The sequence below is a fragment of the Vicugna pacos genome, chromosome 28, assembly GCF_048564905.1.
Source record: "Vicugna pacos chromosome 28, VicPac4, whole genome shotgun sequence".
Classification (NCBI taxonomy): Eukaryota; Metazoa; Chordata; class Mammalia; order Artiodactyla; family Camelidae; genus Vicugna; species Vicugna pacos.
This window is the reverse complement of record NC_133014.1, coordinates 12,170,460-12,188,050: the sequence shown is the minus strand read 5'-3', so window position 1 is coordinate 12,188,050 and position 17,591 is coordinate 12,170,460. Positions and strand designations below refer to the sequence as shown.

At 41.0% G+C, this 17,591-nt stretch overlaps 1 protein-coding gene across 5 annotated transcripts in view; it reads right to left on the bottom strand.

The window, feature by feature from the left end:
• The window catches only part of LOC102528507 (charged multivesicular body protein 3), a 54,428-nt gene that overhangs the window by 20,326 nt on the left and 16,511 nt on the right, over positions 1–17,591 (bottom strand). The window contains exon 1 of one of the 5 annotated variants that reach the window (XM_072951516.1): positions 4,574–4,756. The exons of 1 other annotated variant lie outside the window; for it this stretch is intronic. In XM_072951516.1, the coding sequence (XP_072807617.1) occupies positions 4,574–4,618 (45 nt within the window). In that variant the 5' untranslated portion in view covers positions 4,619–4,756. Of the gene's footprint in view, positions 1–1,755; positions 1,934–3,721; positions 3,839–4,573; positions 4,757–15,064; positions 17,079–17,591 lie in introns of those variants that run through there. 3 more of the 5 variants (XM_072951518.1, XM_072951517.1, XM_072951515.1) reach the window with 3 other exon arrangements.

Here is a 17,591-nt window from a genome sequence, read left to right as displayed (position 1 = left end):
TTTAGAGGGGAAAAGTCATCCCAAATAATTGGGCTCATGTAGTTGAGCTTCCCTCTTCTCTTGGATCTTGCTTTTACAGTTCTTCATGGTCTTGGTAGCTTTCAGTGATTTCAAATAGTTACACTTTTTATCTAGCTCTTCTTAAAAAAATTTTTTAATGGGGGGAGGTGATGTTAGGTTTATTTATTTGTTTTATTTTTTTAAACAGAGGAACTGGGAATTAAACCCAGGACCCCGTGCATGCTAGGCATGCACTTTACCCTAAGCTCTACCTTTCCGCCCACTTATCTAGCTCTTCTAGTTATTTCCAGCTGGAGGGTTGGCTCAAAACAACCTAATCTCTAATCACCCTCACAATTTTTTAAAGAATGTATTTCTTCTAATTAAAAGGCCTAGAAGCAAAAACACTAAGTAGTAATAAGCACTATGCAGACCTAAATTTTGGTTCCTAAATACCTCCCCCAATAAAAAACCTAGTGCTCCTTGGAGAAATAGCTGATCCCAGGTCTCAGGCTAGGGTGCACAAATTGCTGCTACAGACAGAACGTTTGTGTCCCCCCAGAACTCTTATGTTGAAACCTAATCCCCGACGTGACAGTATTTGGAAGTGGGGCCTTCGGGAAGTGATGAGGTCACGAGGGCAGAGCCCTCATGAATGGGTTTGATGTCCCTATAAAAGAGACGCCAGAAAGCATGATCCCCCACTTCTGCCATGTGAGGGCACAGTGAAAAGACGGCCATCTATGAACTAGGAATCGGGTCCTCATCAGATACTGAATCTGCAGGTGCCCTGATTTTGGACTTCCCAGCCTCCAGGACTGTGAGAAATAAATTTCTGCTGTATATAAGCCACTAGTGTATGGTATTTTATTATAGCAGCCCAAGTAGACTTAAACAGGTATACAGTGAAAAGTAAGTTCTCCTCCCACTTTTGGTCCTCTGCTATCTAGCTCTTCTCCCTGAAGATAAACCAGGTAAACTAGGATTGTGTGTAGCCTTCAAGATTTAAAACACACATAAAACCGGAAATCAGCCCAAAGCAACAAATGTTAAGTGAACTTAGGTCAAAAATTGCCTATTGTGGTCACTATCAGATGGCCATACACAAGACGGTCAGTTAGTGTACACTTCAAATGTGCAAGCATTTTCTCTCACCATCTCTTCTCCTAATCAAGCAAATATTTGATAGGCACCTTACTGTTACTGAGAGTTCCACACTGTGCTGGCTCAGTGGGTGATAAAGAAAAACATGATTCTTGTGCTCAAGAAGCTTACAATTTTGCTTAGGAGACAAAGTAGAAAAGAAAAATATTCTCCCCAGATAACCCTTTTCCTAATATTTTACCTGATCTCCTAAATTCTAACACTGCACTCTGTGGAGTCTTCCTCTCTACCACCACCATCCCATCAAACCTGCTCCTTTCCTGAATTCTCTCAATTTCAGTTCATGATACCAACACTGAGGGGACGACAGATTTGGCTGGGGGTGATGTTAAACAGAAAAACTAAGAATCTCTTTTGCACTCTTGCCTCACATCTAGAAGATCAGCAAATGCTGACTATACAACCTAAATATTTCTAAAACTCATTCTATCCTCTCTATCCCCACTCTTAGTTGAGACCTGCATCGTCTATCACCTGGACCACTAACTGGCCTCCATACCTAGGTCTCTTCCCTCCAAACTGCTATTCTGAATGCTCCCCACCCTTAGTAGGCATGACACACAGGCCTCTGTCAATCTGCCCTCTACTTACCTCTCCAATTTTACATCTTACCACTGCCGCCATCCTCCTGCATCCCACTCAGATTCAACAGTATTTCATCTTTCAACCACTCTGAACTTCTTCTGGTTCCTCTAACCTATGCTCCACAGTTCTATACCTCACATTTGCAGTTTACTTTGTTCGAAACGCCTCTCCTTTCCCAGTCCTATACCAGCCTATCCACCTGGCCAATGCCTCTTATGACAAGACCCAGAGAGCCTCTCTGAACAGATCCTCTTCCCATTCTGAGCAGTTAACTACTCCCCCACTGTGACATCACAGATCTTATACATACTTGTATTACTGTTCTTATTTACCCTAAAGTAAAAGCATTTGTTCACATGTCAGTGTCCCCCAAACCTTGGTATTCTTTGAAGTTGTCATCCAGTGTCTGTTTTTGCAAACCTGATGTCCAACAAAATGGACACTAAAATATATCAATGCAAGTTTGTTGCATGAGCTAAGGGAATGAAGCTTTTTCTCCATCTCCCCTTCTCATTTTCTTTCCTCTTCTGATAGCATCCCACAACCATGAGTTATGACCCAGTCTAAGGACATAACTTAGTTCTATGATTTAAGAATTCTGATGCTATAAAAGGTGACTTCATTCTCCACCCAAAGACTAAATCAGTGAAGTCCCTAAGTAAGGACAGCACGATTTTCCAGCAGAACCTCAAGTTCAAGAGAAGAATCTCTTTTCAGCAAAATCTCATGTCTTCTTGATTTCTATCCCAAGATAGTCTCAGCTCCCTAAGTGGATGACAAGGTTTCTCATCCTCAGTAGGCCCAATCTAGTCTTAATTTGGACACTTTCAGAACAAGTTTCACCACTAAGATGTCTCTATCAAAGTGCCTGAGGGGCAAAGACTTTGGACTATAAAGCCCCTTATACAGCTAATGTTTCCTTGGAGTACCCCTTGAAACACTGCCCCCCTTAGGACCACTGGACTTCAAACCTCACTTAATCTCATTCTGATACTAATTCATTACTCAATCATTTATTTAGCACCTACTCTGTGCTGCATACTACACCAAAGCTCTGAGCACACCACCCATTTGACATACCTATCTATCTATCTATCTATCCATCCATCCTGCTTCATGTTACTTGTCATCATGGCCTAAATGACAACTATGTAATATCCCTCTGGCAGGCATATTTAAAAATCTCATGCACCAACTCTGTGATTTTTCAGTGTTAATTCTCTTTCCCAGGTAGGATACCCTACTGGGAGCGTATATGGACATTGAGCTCTTAGCAATTACATGTATAGTTCAAAAACAGTCTAAGCACAGTGCAACTAATACACAGACTAGAGATCACTTTAAATAGTAATGCAACTGTTTTCCCTGAATCTTCTCATTGCATGAATGGCAAAACTGAGGCCAAACATTGAAGGTAATAATCTTTCCCTAACATCAAAAATATACTTGTATTTTTAATAACAAGCATCTCAGAATACACACATGCTACAAAATGTGCACCTATATAATGCTCTACGGTTTGCAAAGTAATGTCACACTCTTACGTCATTTCAGCTCCCCACTTTTTACTTTACAAGGGCATAAAATTGAGTAAATTGTCTAAAGGAACTAATATTTATTGAGTACCTGCTGTTCTTCAACCATCAACATCAACACATACACTATGTGCCAGTAACTTCATGATACATGACATTGGTTTTAAAAATATGCCTGCCAGAACTGAACAGGTGAGATCACTCATTAAATGAAAGATTTTAGGGATTTTTTTCCCATTATGTGTAAGTTTGTATCGGGTGCTGTAACGGTTCTGAAACTTAAATGTGCATACTAATCACTGCAGATCTTGTCAGAATTCAAATTATGATTCAACAGGCCTTGAGTAGGGCCCAAGATTTCTAACATGCTCCCAGGTAATGCTGATGCTGTTGGTCTGCACTTTGTAAGCAAGTTATAGAACAGATGAAGAACTTACCCTAACTAGCACTACTGGCTAAAACTTAGCATCCTTTCATCTTCAATGACTCTGAAGCGATACTATTGTTATTCCTACTTGACATACAAGGCGAAGGGACAGAGAAATGAACTTCCCCTAGGTCACAAAGCTGATACGTGGAGAACCAGGATTCAAACTGAGGCAGACTGACTCTGCAGGGTGCTCTTATCCGCTCCACGTCATCCGGAGGTGATCTCAGTTAACAGAGATTCAGAATTCTAGGCCAGATCCAGAGCTCCCATCTTCGGTACCACTGTTCCGAGACGGGTCTCTGACCTAACTGTGTGTCCGGTGTCAACATGAAGTTGCAGGGCAGGGGAAAGAGGAACCCGAGCCTCCCTGTCAACACGGCGCGGTGGGTGGGGACGGGGCGGCAGGTGCGCGGACCTCCCCGCCGCGGGGACGGGGTCCTCCAGGCACCGAGCTCGGGGCAGGGGCAGGGGCAGGGGCAGGTCCGCCCGCGGTCGGGGGCCGGCCGAGTGGGCGGGGCCTGCGGCAGGAAAGGCTCCGGGCGGCACGTACCAACGCGCGCGGGGGAGGGGGCTTCCAAGGGGGCCGGGACGCCGCTGCTGCCTGGGCGCCCCGTGCCGCGGCTGAGGGACTGTTGGCCCAGCCCTCGCCTCCCTCGCGGAGAGCTGAGGGGCCGGGGCTCTCTTCCGCCACGGCCGTCTCCGCAGAGACTTCCTCCGGCCCCTCGGTCGAGTGGGAGGCCCCGGAAATGGGGGCCGAGCGGTACCTGGCCGGCCGCGGGGGAAAGTGTCCAGCCGCTCACCAACTCCACTGCGCCCCACGGGAGTCCACCCACTCCGGTGCCGCCGCCGTAGCCCTTACCAGCTCTTTGGGCGGCTTCTCCTGGGTTTTTCCAAACAGCCCCATGGCGAACTGAACTCGCCTTACCCCTTCCGGCTTGCCGTTCCCTGCGCCCAGGCAGGTCACGGGCAGCCGCCAGGGCGGGGCCGCGGACCGGAGAGGAGTCCCGACGCCGGAGCGGGGAGCGGCCGCAGGCAGCCCGGTGCGCGTGCGCCGCGCTCATGCGCAGACGGGCCGGCGGAGGTCTGTCGGAAAGACTGACGCAATGGCGCGCTGTCCGGGAGGGGGGTTCTGGGCCCGGCCGCGAGTCAGGTGTGTTTTCCTGAGGCGACTCATCTGAAAGAGGCGGATTTATTGGGCTACACTTGGTGACTACAGCTGTTTCTGCTCACTTAAACCGGAATTCTGTATCTCCACCCAGACAAGGTACTTTTACGACCACTTTCGCAGCAGCTTCACCCTTCTGCCCCGTGGGCACCTCGCATACAGCAGGTCTGGGTTGACCTTCCTCTCACAGACCTGCTCCTCCCCTCTGTTGTCACCACCATCACCTAGTCACAAAAACGTGTTAGTTAGCACGTTCTTTAAATGCTAAACATCTGTCTCATGCCATCCCACTGCTAGCTGACTTGCAAGAGGAGCAAAAGCATCCATATGTCCTTGCAAAGACTGGTACAGGCAAACTTGTCTGTAATTGTCCAGAACTGGAAATAATCCAAATGTCCATCAACAAGTGAATGGATAAACCAATTGCAGTAGACCCGTACAATTGAATACTACTTGGCAGTAAGAAAGAACACAGTGTTGATACACGCAACTACATAGATGGATCTCAAAATAATTATGCTAAGTGAAAGAAGCCAGGAAAAAAAAAGTGCATTCTTTATGATTTCATTTATGTAACATTCTAGAAAACGCAAACTATCTATAGTGACAGAAAGGAGCTCAGTGGTTGCTAGGTGACGGGTTGGTTCCAAAAGAGAGATAACGAAGAGATATAAGGAAGATGTGGGGGTGACAGATATTATTTTGATTGTGGTGATGGTTTCGCAAATAAATACAATGTCAAAAAATTAGGCACCTTATATATGCACACTTCATGTCAACATACTTCAGTAAAGTGCTTTTTAAAAGTAGCAGTACATGTTCATTGTAAAAAGTAAAGCCTCCATTCTCACTTCCTCACGTGAAAAGGTCTCAGAATATTTATGATTATAATACTAAATACTTGATGTGAATTCTTTGAGAGCTTTCCTTTGGAGAATATTTCTTTATATATTTTTTCTTAAGTGGAATCATAATGTTTTGCAATCTTCTTTTTTAAAAAATTTGCATAGATTTTCACTGATGTTAACATCTATAGCTAAGGGATTCCAAAGCAGAAATGTGCTAACATTTATTTAACCATTTCCCCTATTGTATGACATTAAGTGATTTACAAGTTTCCCTTTTGATAATACGTATAGACACAGTTTAAAATTTTAAAGTACTAGCAGTATTCTTCATACACGCTGCACGACTTGAACTACGAACAGTGTGTGAGAGCACCCTATTCCCTAAATTCTTGCTAACAATGAATATTATCAATCTTTTACATTTTTGCCAATGTAAGGGTATAAAATATTGTCTTTAATTTTCCTTTGATTACTAGTCTAGTTGAGCATCTTTCTGTACTTTTGTTGGCTATTTGAATTTCTTCTGTGAATTGCCTCTTCATATCCTTTGCCCATTTTCTACTGAATTGCCTTGCTTTTTTGCTTGCTTTTCTTTTTTTAATGTGATGGAGCTCTTTGAAAATGAGAGATCTGTGGAAATTTTTTTGTCTCCTTCTCCACATCCCTCTTCCCTTTTTTTTTTTTTTTTTTTGAGAATGAACTGTTAAGGCTGCAATTTTTCAGGTGGGAGGAACTAGACTTTCAACTAGTCAACAATATTATCAAATGTCTACTATGTGCCAGGCTCTAGGAAAACTACAGTGAACAAAAGAGAACCTCATACAATCTGATAAGAAGGACAGGTATTAAAAAATGTTGATAAATTGAGTGAATAACTAGAAATGTGTAAAGTACTGACTATAAAAAGAACATGGTAATCAGTGAATCTTGCATGAGCAGGTGATACACAGGCATATTTTGCTTTATTGCACTTTGCAGATACTGCGTTTTTCACAGATTGAAAGTGTATGGCAATCCTGCATCAAACAAGTCTATCAGCACCATTTTCCCGATGACATTTGGTCACTTTGTGTCCCTGTGTCCCATTTTTGTAATATTCCAAACTTTTTAGTGTTATTATATTTGTTGTGGTGATCTGTGATCAGTAATCGTTGATGTTACTATTGCAAAAAAAATTACAACTCACTGAAGGCTCAGATGATGGTTAGCATTTTTTAACAATAAAGTATTTTTTGTATGTACATTATTTTTTAGACATAATGCTATTGCACTTAATACACTATAGTATAGTGTAAACATAACTTTTATATGCATTGAGAAATTAAAAAATTCATGAGACAAGCTTGAGTGTAATGTTTGCTTTACTGCGGTGCTCTGGAACCAAACCCATATTATCTCCGAGGTGTGCCTGTATTAGCTGAGGCCTGAAGGATGAGCCAGCAGAGATACGAAGAGTTTCTAGTGGAAAAGAAACAGCATGTGCCTAAGAGCCTTCCAGGTTACTGGGTGGAGGTTTTGGGCAACAGTCATTTCATTTCCTAAAGTAACACTTGTTCTGAAGTTGGTCATGAAAGACAGAGAGGCCCCACAGAACGTGGAGGAAGGTTTCACTTGGCATGGGGACCTCACTGAAACACAGAGCCCACAGAGCTGCTGACGGAGCCCTGAGAAGACAGTGCAGTTGCTGCTCAGTGACTGGAAGGGCCCTGTGCATCTTCCACATACATAGCCTCCATTCATGTCCTGATGTCGCCTAGACGCTGGATAACACTGGCTGTGATTTGTCCTTCCTACATGGACCTCGGGAATCAGGCACCAGATCCTCCCCTTGCTGAGACTCGCATCTGAGAGGGTGGGAGGAACTAAGTGAGCAGGCGTTCTAGCTCTTCACTCCTGCCAAACACAGCAAGTGTTTAACAGGATCACACTCCCTTGCCATATGTTCACATAGACTTTTATTCACACACCTTTTTAAAGGTTTTATGTACATTCTGATCCCTGAAAAACATTATAAATAGAAGCATAACCTTGACTTGAAAGGTGCCTCAGTGCCTAATGCTTTAAATATTTCCCTGAGTTGGAAGTGAAAAATACAAAAGGGCTGTTTTCCCTCCATCCCCCAGTCTGTCCTTGCTCGTTTTGGTAAAACTTCCTGTCGTCGGGAGCTTTCTGACTCACAGCTGCTCCCTGTTCACCAGGTAGATTGTTAAGTGAAATGCTCTGGGCAAGAAAGTCACAATCCAATTCCGGGTAGGAATTTTGACCAAAAAAAACACAACATACACGTTGTTTTATACAACAGATGGATTCTGAAAATGTTAGATATAAATTGGCCTTTGGGAAATTGAATTCCCTCCAACACCTTATGTAATAATTTTGGAGTGGATTTATCTTAATTTCTGACTAACCTTCAGGTGTGAGGGGCTGCTAACAACAGTTTATGATTTGAAACAAGGCAAAGAAAGACGCTGAGTGACCTCCCGCCCATTTCCGACCTTCCTCCACTAACCTTACCCTGACTCTTGTATTAGATTCTTAGGGCTGCTGTAACAAAGTATGACAAACTAGATGGTTTAAAACAACAAAAATTTATTCCCTCACAGTTTTGGAGACTAGAAATCCAAGATCAAGGTGTCAGCAGGAGGCCATGCGCCCTCTGAGACTCTGGGGAGAGTGGTTCCTTGCCCTTTGCTGGGTGCTGGTGATGGCCATTGGTCATTGGCTTTCCTTGGCTCATCACTGCATCACTCCGATCTCTGCCTCTGTTGTTCCGTGGTGTTTGTATTAGTCAGTTCGGGGTACCATAACAAAAATACCATAGACTGGGTGGCTTAAACAGAAATTTTTCACAATTCTGGAGACTGATAGTCTTAAGGTAAGTGCCAGCATGGTGAGAGCTCTCTTCCTGGCTTGGCCTTCTTGCTGTGTCCTTGTAGGTGGACTGTTTACAGATTGTTGCAAATGTAGCACGTCTTTTGTTAGATGATGAGCGTGCCAGTTCACTCACAACAGGGACATCAACAATCTGAATTAAGGCAGAAGATTCAACAAAAGGGCCTTCACGTTCCCTTCAGACTCTCAGATTCTATTATTTTAGACAAGAAAACTGTAAGAACCACTCTTTTTCTTCATTAAAAAAGACCAAGTTGCTGTTACAGCAAAGCAATATGCATCAGCATTGATCACAGCCCACCACGTTCACCACTAACAAATAATTTGCACAGTAGTGTTGTAAAAGCCCAAGGTACTGCTGGGTTTGGCACTTTAAGTGATCCCTTCTATCCAGGCCTCTGGCAACAAAGCTGGGAGTCAGCATGACGCATTTTGTTACAGAAACCTATTGTTTTAGCCACTTGGCTCAGGAAGTAAGTAAAACTAGATGGAAAGCATTTAAACAATAAAACAAAAGCATCCCTGAAAATATCAGAGTTCTAACTTCCCTTTTACTGTGTCTGAAGCCCTACTTTGTCTTTGTGAAAGGACCTCCTAAAACTCCAAATTAGTTACCCAGGTGGAAACGTGTCACTAGACGCTTCTTGACTGACAAATCGATGTTCTCAGAATACATTCCCAAGTGAAAAAAAGCTTGTAGAATTTTACTAACAGTCGTAGCACTGACTAAATACACACTGTATATGGAGGTCATTTTTTCTGTGACACAACTGATTGCATGGTTTGCGGCAAACCTGGTCAGACTGTCAGGCACTAACCTTTTATAAAGGAGCCAAGGAATGCGATTTCTGTCTTTCCTACTCCATCCTCCTAAATGAGTTTTCCAGGAAATGGAAACTTTTCACTTTGTTGAAACAGTTTAAAGTTAACTGTTCTGAATGTCATAAATGAGTGTTCCTGACTTCCTGTGCAAATGGTACCTATAAAACGCTTTTCTTGACGACACCGTCATTGTTGGCAAGACAGTGATATCCTCTCAGGAAGTTACTTGCCACTGTACTATCTGGCCACAAGCAACTGTTTTTTGTTTTGGTCTTTTTTTTTTTTTTTCTTAATACCCTCTACACCTTCCTATCCAACTATTTTGACTACACTTGCCAGGCTCCACTCCGACCCCCACTTCGTAGTCTCTTTACGGGTCGCCTCTGTTCTACAGCTTGGGAAGCTAGATCACCAAGCTCTTCAAACTCTATGTAAAGAATAAATTCTCTCTGAGGAAGCATCGGCATGGTTCTTTATTCATTCAGTAGATGCTTATAAGAAAACACTAAGGTCCATCAGTGGTTGAATGGATTAAGATGTGGTACACACACACACAGGCATATCATTCAGCCATGAGAAAGAAGGAACTGCTGATTGTGACAACGTGGATGGATCTTAAGTGCAATATGCTAAGTAAAGTAAGTCAGAGATAGGCAAATACTGTAATCACTTACATGTTGAATTCAAAAGAGGCCAAAGTCATCGGAACAGAGAATAGAATGGTGGTTCCCAAGGGATGGAGGGTAGTGAAATGGGGAAACGCTGGTCAAAGAGTACAAATGTCCAGTTAGGAGGTAAGTTTTGGGGACCTAATGCAAAGCATTGTGATTACAGTTAACAATATTGTGTTATACATTTGAAAGTTGCTAAGAGAGTAGATCTCAAATGTTCTTACCACACCAAAAACTGGGAATTACATGACATGATAGTTTAGCTAATCTTTCTGTGGTAATCATACTGCAGTATATAAATGCATCAAATCGACATGTCTTATGCCTTAAACTTACATAACAATATATGTCATATCTCAGTAAAGTTGAAAATAAAAAGGAAACATGTAGTGCACCCATCTTTTTGGGTACCTCTATATTTTTAAGCTTTTTTCTTAATTATTAGATAAATATGCTATAAATTCAATTAAGTATCGTCTTTGTCAATACTAAGAATGTGTTTTAAAACAGACTGTGAATAAGAATACTCAAGCACCACTTGTTTAACACACAGTGTGAAGAGCCTATTCCATTATGCACTTAAACCAGGAGAACATGAACAACAGGTTTGCATTTAGCACCTGCGTGAAGGATGATATAATTTTGACAATAGGCAGTTTCCTATAGTTGTGTTTTCTACGAATGCAAAGTTTTAAATTAAAATATGGTAGAAAGAGCCCTGAAAAAGAGGCAGATAGAATCTTATCCAGAGGTTATAAAGACACCATTAGCAGCTTTGATTGACATATTCTTAAAAAAAAAAATCAAAATACCATTAGTTGGAGTTTACATGCTGTTGCCCCCACTACTACCTACTCAGACTCTGGTTCCCTAGGTCCTCTTAAAGACATTTGAATTTGAAAGCTGTGTCCTAGTCACTTCTTCAGCTATCTTGGTTGTGCTGAGTTCTGATCATCTGTTCCTTGGGAATTCCTTCCATTCTACCTGTTGCATGAGGATATTAGAAAGTAAAATGAACTGTATATGAACCAATAAAAACTTCTGGTGAGAAGACGGTACAAAAAAAGTAAAGCAAAGAGATTGCCTAAATTTATCATAGATCAATGTACTTAAATTATTGACAACAAAGAACAAGAACAGAATGATTAAAACACAGATGATTCAAAAATAACATTTTTACAATTAAATCCATTTTTTCTTCTCCAAGTTTTTAATTAGATTCAATAGCAAAAAGGATTCAACCGTTCCCTCTGTACCTTTTGTCCCTTTGGTAGCATTTTAAGGAATAATGAAATGGCCAAGGGGGAAAATAAGGGAGCAAGGGGAAAGATTACATGAATAGACTTCCAGACTCCCAAATAATCTAAAGAAGAGGTAGAAAAAAGTATGTGACTACAGGAAAAAAATCAAGATTTCTGTCTTGGAGCAGGCCATAAATATCAGTATCTTTGTCACTATTAATGGCTACTAAAAATAAAGTTTCTTTTGCTTTATATCCCACCTTTACTAGATGGGTGGTTAAAAAGTCTAGTAAAAGGCAATATTAAAATAGGTTTTTAAAATTCAAGCCAACAATTACTTATTGAATATCTACTCTGAGTCTAATATGTTAAAGATAAAACAGTAGATTATAGCATTACTCCTTAAAGAAAGAAAAGACTTACACAAAAAAATAATCAGAGACAGAAGAAAAACTCTTGAGCAGAACACAAACATGTGCCCCACTCCTGCAGTTAACCAGAAAGTTCAGTAACTAGAAAACCCACAAGCTTGTAATCTTTAATTCAGTAAGTTGCTCTAAAAATTCAAACTTTCTTTTTAAACACAGTTGAAGTTTAGAGTCTGTCAACCTTGAATATTTCCTTCAATTCTTTACCTCCAGGAGAATTGGACAAAAGCACTGTTTGCTATGCTTAACAATTAAGGGATGAGTCAAGCTTCCCTGGAGACCTGGACCTCTGGCAATTATTTCCTCCCTGACCTCACTGTAATGTTTTCATTGCATGTCTAACATTCAGAAGGTATTATCTCTATTTTATGCCATGCATGTTGATATTTAATGCATAAAGCACAATTCATATCTTAAAGTTCACCTGAAAAAGACATGTACCTAGATTTCCACAGTTACACAGTACAGCTCAGGATGACAGGGACGTGCAAGGTATCACTGGGAAATAAGAAGGGCACATGACAAGAAAGGGCCAGAAGCAATGAGGTTGCTCCACTGTTGGCGGTGCTAAGTTTGATCACTCGAGTAGGGTGACCACCACCTGAGCGTTCGCTGTAAAGGTATCTTTGTTTCTTTATAAGCCTGATGGGGAAAGAAAAAACGGGTAGGAAGGTGTAGAATTCCTGGAGAAGGTGGGATCTAGCCAGACAAAGCAGAGAAGTGGGGTGAGAACGCCAGGCAGAGGGGATAGCCAAGCATCACGCTGAGAAAAACTAGAGCATAGACCGGAACAGACAAGTAGTACAGAGTGTCACCCTGTGTCTGAGAGGCAGGCGGGGACAGGTTCTGAAGGGCCTTGTGAGCCAGAGTTAAGGAGATGGGTTTGTCTGCTAGGCTAGTACTATACTGCAAAAGATTACGGCTTGCTGAAGGTTCAGACGATAGCATTTTTTTAGCAAAAAAGTATTTTTTAAATTAAGGTATGTACATTGTTTTCTTAGACATGCTGTTGCATTCTTAATCGACTACAGTATAATGTATACGCACTGGGAAACCAACTATTTTGTGTGACTTGCTTCACTGCGATATTTGCTTTATTGCGGTGGTCTGGAACCAAACTGGCAATATTTCCGAGTGCCTGTAGAATCCAAAGTGTGGTGTGCCCCTGGATGCTGAAGAAATTTTATTTATCTTTTAAAATATCTGTACTTTGTGTACACTGCAAATGGACAATATTATATGTATTAATTGAAATCAGAACCTTAAGTGGAGGACTAGGGAGGTTTGGGGGGGGGTGTGGTGAGAGAATGAAAAACTGTTTGACACTTACTAATTACTTAAGTCCTTCCAGGAGGAGCTGTTCAGCAGATAGCTGTACATAAAGCTGTAGATCTGGGGAGGGCACCTTTGGCTGGACATGTCGCTTTGGAACATCTGCTGAAATCATGAGAGAGAGTAACAGTGGACCAACAGCAGAACTCTGGGAAACACTAACATTTACAATAACATGATTACTTTTTTTCAAAAGGAAAATACGAGCACAAGCAGCAGTGTTTCTACTCTTACTTAAAAATGTTAAAAAGCTCCCAAGTGTTAATACAAAGTTAGTAACTGCTAGCCCTTATTTCCATTACTGCATGAAAATGAGGCTCGGTGGATCATGAAGAAAAAAAAAATATTTCTGTTAGCAATCCAACAGCAATTCAAAATGAGAAAATCTAATTTTCTTACCAGTTTGAGGAGCAGTCGGCAAGTGAGTTTAAAAGTCTCCCATGAAATTTGGATCTTTTGAAGAAATGACTGACTACAGAGTTGGGCCAGGGAAAATACAAAGCAAGCCTGGATACCTTGTGTCAAAAAATGAAGAAGTGTTCAAGACTAAAAGGGACATGTCAATAGGGCACGAGAGCTGGCTGAGGTGGGCTCCCCTAACCAAATTTGGGATGATCTGAGCATTAGAAAGAACAATAAATTTTAACACATTGAATATAAAGAGAATCTGTGAGTCTGCAGTAGTATTTCAAAGTACAACATGGAAAAACAGGAAGCTCTTCTTCACACACACACACACACACAAGCCACCTAATAAACGTAGAATGAAGGATGGAATTAGAAAATCTCCGTGTCACAACTCCTACTGAATAACTGATTCAGGCTAATAATCATCAACAAACACTAACACCATTGAGTTAAAAGTTGTTGAAGAACAGAATATTCACAAGGCCTCACAGTTTCCTTCTTGATTGTCAGGTGGAAAAACACCTTACAGTGCAAAGATACGGCAGATACTACCTTAACCAAACATAACATCACCAACAATGGGATGAACTGACAGCCTGTGCCTCCTGATGCCATACAAATGGGAAATATGTATCATCGAGGCAATATTCTTTAACTTAGATTGAATCATGAAGAAACACTCAGACAAATCCAGAAATGCGGAACCTTCCATAAGCCAACTGGCCTGTACTCTCAAAAAATGTCAGAAAACACTTTTAAAAAAATTGGGGGGGAGCAGTGGAGTGGGCAGGGGAACTGCTCTAGAGAAGAGAATGAAAGAAAGGAGAATAAACCCAATGCATAAACTTTGAGTTCCTAATAAAAACAAAACCATATAGCGATCTGGAATATTTTGGGTGCAACTAGGGCATTTGAATTGTATACTGGATACTATTAAATCAACGTTAAGTTTCTTGGGTTTGATAATGGTGTAGTGGTTATGTAAAAAAAAGTCCGGTTCTTAGGAGATACACAGTGATATACTTAGCGGGAAGGAAGCATCATGATGACTAAAATTTATTTTAAAGGGATCAGAAAAAAAAGAAAGAGAGAAAAGGATAAAGATTACACACATAGAAAGAAGAGATAAAGCAAATGTAACCAAATACAAACACTTGGTGAATTAGATAAACGGATGCTCACTGTACTGTTTCCAACTTTTCTGTAGTTAAAATTTTTTTCAAAATAAAAAGTTAGGAAAAATATATAAAGTAATCTATGTGGCTAATATGCTATAGGTGATTTTATTTCCCAGAATACACTCATAAATGACTCACTACTTAAAATAAAGCCGACCATAAACTTCTTCCCATCAAAGCTAACCAAGCTAAAAGGCAGACTAACATCACCTCTGGCTGGTGTCAGCAACGTAATTTCTGTCTTTTTTATTTCCCCACAAGAGTTAAGAATCATCTGACTTACCTGTGAATTAACAAACCAGACAAGCACTTAGCGCTCACAGCCACTTTATCAAAAACAATTTAACATGGGAAAAGCTATAATGTTCTGGTTTTAAAATAATTTATTTCATAGGTCTGTTTTAATTTCATGTCTCAGAGCATACATTATTCAACCAAGAGGTGCTGGACAAAGATTGTAAAAAGGGAGGAAACATTTAGGATAAGAAACCACCTCAATTCCATTAGAATTTGATCCTACCTTGTCAAGTCTTGCTAGGATAATTTCTATCATACTTCTTCTGTGCTTCCAAAAAAACATTAACTTCAGAATTTCCAATGTTGTAAATAAAAACTTTCACAATTAAGTATGCATTCAAATCGACACACAAGGCAACCAAATAATTGTCACCAACATTAGCATAATGTGTATTTCCTGTCACTGCACTAACATTAAACTAAACGTCAAACCACAAAAACATTGTGACTAACATTAAAAAGGCAAGCTGTAAGATACTCAAAGCTTATAAAGGACAAATTGCACATGGTTAAGATGGGACATCATTTGACAAGGGCTGGTGGTGTGCATATGGCTGCTTTTTTTTATACGAAGGCCACCGGCAAACAGGGCAACAGTGTCGGCCCCCAGCCAACCACATCACAATGCAATTCTGATGGAACACATGACCACAAGGCAACCCCATTAGCAAACATCCATTTTCAAAATTCTCTAGGCAAACAACACATTCAGTACAGTGCAGCATATCAGCAGGCCACGCTAACCAATCAGGCTCCATATCTTCGTTAGTGTTATACGATCCATATGACCTCCCCTTCCTTTCGTAAGGGCCGGTCTGACAATATTTATTGGCACACGAACAAGCCTCAGCCTCACAGTGACTTGCTCTTCCTGGAGAATGGTGAACTACGTTTTGTTTATCTTCAAACACTTCCTTCTCACTGCTAGAAGTGTCTGTGCTCTCACTGTCTGAGTCATTTTCAATATCTTGAGAACCCTCCGACAGTTCCTCTTCAGACTGGACTCCAAGACATCTGAATCGCCACATTGGCAAGTTTTTTATATAATCAGTCGGTATCAGAGGGTGAAGCCAAAGGTCGGGGAAAGCTAAGCGCTCCAAGAACAAGTCAGGGTCTTCGTCCCAATCAGACTCTACAGGAAAGTTCTGAAAAGATGCGATCGGGTGGAAGAGGTAGCTGGTGTACCAGTCCCACAGACTTGATAACCATTCTAAGTTATTGGCATTCACTTCATCATTGTTGTTGCGCCGTCTCTTCTTCTCAAAGTAATCAATTAGTAACCCATGGCCAAGGTATGTACTAAGGAACAAGGCTGGGTGTGAAGAATAAAACATCCAGTCCGCCCTCACCCACGAAGCCAGTGTGGTTGTGTTGGAGTATCGCAGCAACTTCAAGCTGTATTCATAAAAGCTATCCAGGTAAGGGAGCTGTAAAAAGCCCAACACAGGTAGCCAGGAAATAATTAATAGAGAGTTGTAAGTCCCTAAAGTGCTTATGAGAACCACAAATCGCTTTATGGTGGCTCCTTGCGTGATAAATAAGTCCATCCAGGCCATAAGATTAACTAGAACCAAGCTCAAAACAAACAAATCATTTACTTCAGGTTGTACTGAGCGCAAAAATGAATCCATGGCCTGAAGGGATATAAATTCGCCTGTGTGGTTTCCGTATCTGTAAATTCCTTCCGGAGTTCTAAGTATGTACGATGGCATGTTATGTACACCAACATCTGTCATGTAACTCTTGTTGTCCCAGTTTTCCACATTTACAAAAATAAACTCAACTCTTCCAGTAAACTTTATACTTAGTGCAGAGAAGAATGCTGGGGGTTGGTCAAGGTTTGCAAATAGGTATATTTTTACCCAATATTGATCACTTTTATTCCATTCTTCTTTCAAACGTTCAGCATTATAAATGGTTTTGATCCGAGAAGCTGCGTGAGCAGTAATCCACTTGAAAATGTGCTCTACTTCAATCTTGCGCCCACTGTATTCTTTAAGCATGACCTTCCCTTTAGAAGTAGTCGTTTGTGGAACGGACATTATGAGCGTGGATCGTACCCAGCCTCTTCTCCTGCAGTATCTGTAAGAGAGGAAACTGTAAGGAAACAGCTGGGCTGCCAGATGAGCTGGCTCGCTCGTCTCTGCTGTTGTCTTCCCCTGGTAAATTTCCTTAGCACTTGAAAGACACCCTCTCCCCCCAAACACATAACCTGTTAACGATCAAAAGCAGTATCAATACCTGGCAGCTGTATAAGAGGAAAAGCAAGCTCTCTTTTTGTAATATTTTTGGTTCTTTCTTTTTCACTTCTTTTTTTTTTTTTTTAAGGAAAAGTGTAGCTTGAAAAGCCTCTGAGTAAAGGGAATCAGCAAACCTTTCAGCATCGATTATGAACCTACTAGTGCATTATGTGCTGGTAAGATTCAAAAGATAACAGGAAAATAATTCCTGTGTACAAAGAATTTAAAATCCTGTTAAGACAAAACAAAGTATAAAACTCTACATATTCTATTGCTAAATAATATAAAAGAAGTTTGAAAACAAAAAAGGGAGTATCATTGGGAGTTTGAGCTGGTGAGGATTTCATGAAGGTTT